The sequence below is a fragment of the Ovis canadensis genome, chromosome 8, assembly GCF_042477335.2.
Source record: "Ovis canadensis isolate MfBH-ARS-UI-01 breed Bighorn chromosome 8, ARS-UI_OviCan_v2, whole genome shotgun sequence".
Classification (NCBI taxonomy): Eukaryota; Metazoa; Chordata; class Mammalia; order Artiodactyla; family Bovidae; genus Ovis; species Ovis canadensis.
The window spans coordinates 61,059,478-61,064,777 of NC_091252.1; the positions used below are offsets into that span (position 1 = coordinate 61,059,478).

The 5,300-nt window shown below is 44.7% G+C and overlaps 1 protein-coding gene across 1 annotated transcript; it reads right to left on the bottom strand.

Annotated features, from left to right (window-relative positions):
* Positions 1-3,311: 3,311 nt before the first annotated feature.
* On the bottom strand, positions 3,312-4,691 carry HTR1E (5-hydroxytryptamine receptor 1E). Its single transcript, XM_069598902.1, has one exon. The coding sequence runs from the start codon at positions 4,578-4,580 to the stop codon at positions 3,483-3,485; it is 1,098 nt and encodes a 365-aa protein (XP_069455003.1). The 5' UTR covers positions 4,581-4,691; the 3' UTR covers positions 3,312-3,482.
* Positions 4,692-5,300: the final 609 nt, after the last annotated feature.

A 5,300-nucleotide genomic window follows, 5' to 3' on the forward strand; every position in this document is an offset into this window, starting at 1 on the left:
GGAAGCACTTATAATAACAGAGGTCCCAGCGAGGTTCCAGGGAGCACAGACCCCAGAGAGAGGACTTCTACGGTGACAGACAATCTTCTAAGGAAGACTTTGCAGAAGAGATTGTGTTTGCACTCCATGATGAAGGATTGGAGGAAGAAAGATGGGAACTTACGGGGTCAGGTTTCTGAAGCAGTGGGGGCAAAATGTTAGGAAGGCTCAGAAAACACAGGAAATATCCGGATTTTTCTGGAATATGATGGGAGTGAGAAGACGTGCTGAGACTTAGCTTTGGAAAGGTGGCTTGAAGCCACATGGTGAAGAAGCCTTGAACATTATATTTAGGAATTTCAATTTATCTTATACTGATGGAAAAATAGGGGATTTTGAGTGCTGTTATTAAAAATCAGCAGGACATTCTAAGAGTTAGCATGCACCAGAATCTCCTGGAAGGCTTGTTAAGACAGAGATAGATGCCCCTTGCCTTGAAATTTCTGACTTGGTACGTTTCAGTGGGGCCCTAGACATTGCTTTCGTAACAAGTTCCCAAGTGAAACTAATACTGCTGCTCTGGAGATGTTGCTTTGAGAACTACTGCTCTAGGAAGATGTATCTGGAAGGTGAGCAGGGGCGAAGTTGCAGATGAGGAGTCCAGAGGTAGGTGGATCAGATAAGAAGATTGGTCCAGGGGAGAGGGCCAAGTTATTGAAGGAGGGTGCATATACAAGCATTTCTACAGAGGTAAATGGATAATAAGACTTTTATACTATATGGATGTGAAAGACAAACCACAAAGAGAGAGAATCTCATTTATCTAATGTGAATGATAAAATGCATGGTAATCCTGTTGTCTGGGACTTCCACAGTAATCTAGTGGTTAAGAATATGCCTACCAATGCAGGAGAAATGGGTTTAATCCCTGGTCTGGGAAGATCCCGTGGAGCGATTAAGCCCATAGACCACAACTAACTGAGCCTGTGCTCTAGAACCTGGGAGCTGCAGCTACTGAGCCCATGGGCCACACCTGAAGTCCACACACCCTAAAGCCCATGCTCTGCAGCAAGAGAAGCCATGGCAACGAGAAACCCACACACCACCACTAGAAGGTAGCTTCCTTCGCCACAACTAGAGAAAGCCCACATACAGCAATGAAGACTCAGCACAACTCCCTCCACCCCGAGAAAGAAAATGAAAACAAAAAACAAATGAAGAATCTGCCTTCCAATGCAGGGGATGCAGGTTTGATCTCTGGTCAGGGAACTAGGAGCAAGTAAGTCCGTGAACTGCATCGGGAGAAAGCCCATGTGCTATAATAAAGACCTAGTGCAGCCCCCAAAATAAATAAAACAAAATCCTGCTGTCTGAGACTGAGAAGGTAGAAAGGAGAAGGTTTGAGTGCAGGAAAATGATCATGAGTTCAGTTTAGAAGGGCTGTGTTTGAGGCACTGACAGTGTTCACAGGAGATGTCCATCAGACTTAATTCATGGGTCTGTGGTGTGAGAATAAGACAGATCACAATCAGAGACACATATTTTAGAGCCTCAGGCATGGAAATATTTGTGGAAATGATGGGAGGTTGGAATGGAGTATGAATATACAGGCAGTGAGAACTGATAGTAAACTCCCAGAATGAAGAAAAGGAGGCAAAGAATGAGAAGCTAACTAGAGAAGTGAGAAAGTAAAGGATCCTAGAAGGCACGGACTTAAACATGAAAGGGATGGCTAACTGTCTGAACTGATGAGAACAGGAAGTTAGATAAGGACAGAGGGAAGGTCACTAGATTTGCCCATTGGCAAGTCCCCAGTAACCTTTGGGAGATCAGTTTTGGGGGAATTGGGACAGGCATACCCAGATGGCAAAAGAGAGAATAGGCAGTGGAAGGTGAGAACTGGAGGCAGAACAAATGGGTGGATAACTGGAGACTCAGGTGGGAGAACAAGGAGAGAGAGGGAGAAGGAGCCTGAGGAGGTACTACAGCCAGAGGACTCTGTCCTAGTGCGAAAAAAGGCTTGAGCAAATTGATGGCTGAGAGTAAAGAAGAGTGGGCAGAGGAAGCGGTGATGGGAAGGAGATTAAAAGGGAGAGGGAGAGAATGAGAAAGAGAAGGGCAAGATTATAGAAAAGTTGGGAGGGGATGGAATTAAGGACTAAAACATGGAGGTGGAGATGGTCGAGAAACCAATGTCTTCTCAACAAAGAAGAGACACGATCTGCGGGAAGTGAAGAAGTGGGAGAGGTCGTGGATGAGAGGTGAGGAGCCCAGCTCTACAACAGTCGCTTACTGAGGAATGTGCAAGAATTTACACACTTTCAGTCCCTTCTGTCAGCACTCTTGACTTAACGGTGAGCTCCTCCAAGGGACTGGAGCCATTGGTCCCTGTCAGCCACACACTGTGTGGCCTTGGGTCCTGCCTGCAGCCTCCTGGACCCAGGCAGCAGTCTGGCATGGAAGCCACAGGGATTCCAGGAGACACAATTTCATACTCACTTCCTGGTGCGTGGTTTCTGCTATAAACATAGATTTCCAATGTTTAATTTTTTTCCCCCACATACACAACTGGTAATTTAATGAGTAACTTTCTCCAACAAAGTTCTTCAGGTAATGTATTCCCTCATCTGATCAATACATCCCTTAATGGGTAGAGTAGCTTAATGTTGCTTTAAAAGTTCTCCAGTTTGGCAGGTACTCCCACTTTAATCCTGCTAGAATGGGAGGGTGTATCCAAAGTTTTGCTGTGATGCTTCTGAGAACTAGAGGAGGCCCAATGTGTCAACAACAAAGTGACTAGTTTTGATAATTGTTTCATAATATTATTTGCTTATGTTTCACATTCATAGTCAAAGGCCTAGGAAAGTATTAGTACATTCATTCTAGGTTCTTTTTAGAGAATGAAGATGCTTATTTAATCGTGAACTAAGAGCCCTAAGAGCCAGCTATACTGTTTGTGCCAGAAAGTTGCAGGCCATGTAGTCATAAGGAATGATTTCAGGTCAGATCTGCAATCAGTAGATAACAGTGCACCACTTAAAAAAAATCCCTTATGTTATCATGCAATACCCAATGGAAGTTTTAAGCATTTGGGTCCATAAGCTCAGAATTAGTGCCACACACCAGGGCAGGTCATCATGTATTTGATGCATAAGTAATAAAGAATTCTGCACATGAAGATTTATTTTAGCATTCTTTAATTGCTGGGTTAACTGAAATGGCTAAAGAAATAAAAAGTATTTACTATTTCACCTTATTATTACTGCTATGAAATTTCTGTTTTTGTTTGATAGTGTTTATTTGAAATTATGTACCACAAATAAGACCAGAGGTAGAAAACAGCACACAAAATAACAAAACAGAAAAAGAAAAAAAGACAAACAAGACCACATGTACTTACAAACTCTCCTGAACCAACTATGTCCAAGAATTAATAAGCTGCATCCCCTACCCCCGTGCACTCACGAGGCTGGTAAAAGTCAAGCCCTCTGAGTTTTTACAATCTAAGTATGTTCTCGGCACCGAATAAGCTTTTTAAAAGCCAGCTTAAAGTCTTCATTGAAACTTGTGTAGAGCAGAGGGTTGATCAGAGAATTCACATAACCAAGCCAGGTCAAAAAATCAGCCACTTCGGAGGACACAGCATAGGTGCTCAGACCTACTATCAATTCTTTGATGAAGAATGGCAGCCACGACAAGATGAATGCACCCAAAATCAGACCCAGGATTCGTGCTGCCTTGCGCTCCCTGGTGCTGGAGATTTGTTGGCGTTCTCCTGGGTGATCTAGGTCATTGTCAAAGGGAGGAATCCTAATGGAGGTGTGGATCTTCTCAAACTCTGTGGTAGGGTCTGAGGTGGAGAAGTCAGACACACAGAACGTCTGTGTCAATTTACAACTGCCGAACGAATTTTGGCTATCTGTGCTTCTGTTGCTTAAATGCCGGCTTGAACCTCTTTTCTGGTAAAGGCTCTTGGCTGCATGGTAAATCCGGTAATACAGAATCAGTATCAGAGTCAAGGGAATGTAGAATGCCCCAAGCGTGGAGTAGATGGTGTAGATGACGTGGTCGTGCTGGATGGTGCACTGACTAGGGGGTGGGCTGAGTTGGCGGTGGCTCCTCCAGAATAGAGGGGGCATGGAGATGAAGATGGAGATGGTCCAGACCGTGAGGATCATCAGCCCGGCCCTCTTGGCGGTCCTCTTCCTGGCATACTCGATAGCATTGGTGATGGCCCAGTACCTGTCCAGGGCGATCACACAGAGATGAAGGATGGAGCAGGTGCAGCAGGTCATATCCACACTCAGCCACACCTCGCAGATGAAGTACCCCAGCTTCCAGCTCTCCATGACGATGTACATGATGCTCAAGGGCATGACAAGCACAGCCACCAGGAGATCCGTCACGGCTAGAGAGCAGATCAGGTAGTTGGCAGGCTGGTGGAGCTTCTTGGTGGTGCAGATGGCCACGATCACGGCGGAGTTTAGCAGCATAGTCAGGGTGGTGATCATCGCCAGAGTCATGGAAACGAGCATCTTCTCCGTGATGGTCTTGGGTCTCACAGCCACACTGGCTTCCGGGGTACAGTTAGTGATGTTCATTTTCCCCTGTTCTATTCTATGCTGTGGAGAAGCTGGTGGTTGTTTGTTTCAGCTGAAATCTATGCAGACTTGAACAACTTTCATTGGTAAAGACTCTGTAATTTCCTCAGCTGTGTCGTCTCTTGGGTTCCATTTTGTGTGGGTAAATGGAAAAACCACAGAACTGTATGCTACAGTCTGAATGAAAAAGCCATGTTCTTTCACCTGGAAGACAAATGACAGTATTTCAGTATTCATAAAATCTTTACATGTTTTTGATATATATTTTTTCTTCTCTGAATGTCAACTCCAACTTTTTAAAAAAGGGAAGTATAGTTGATATATAATATTATACATTACAAATGTACAATATGGTGATTCCACAATTTTTAAAGGCTATACTCTATGTACAGTTATGAAAAAGTATTGCCTGTAGTCCCTGTGCTATACAATATATCCATGCAGCATTTTAAAACTTTTATTTATTTATTTTTGGCTGTGCTGGGTCTTCACTGCTGCACAGACTTTTCCCCTAGTTTTGTGACCAGGGGCTACTTTCTAGTTGCAGTGTGTGGGCTTTGCATTGCTGTGGCTTCTTGAGCTGCGGAGCACGGGCTCTAGGTGTGCGGGCATCTGTAGTTGAGGCTCCCGGGCTCTAGAGCACAGGCTCAGTAGTTGTGGCTCACGGGCTTAGTTGCTCTGTGGCCTGTGGGATCGTCCTGGGCCAGGGCTCGAACCAGT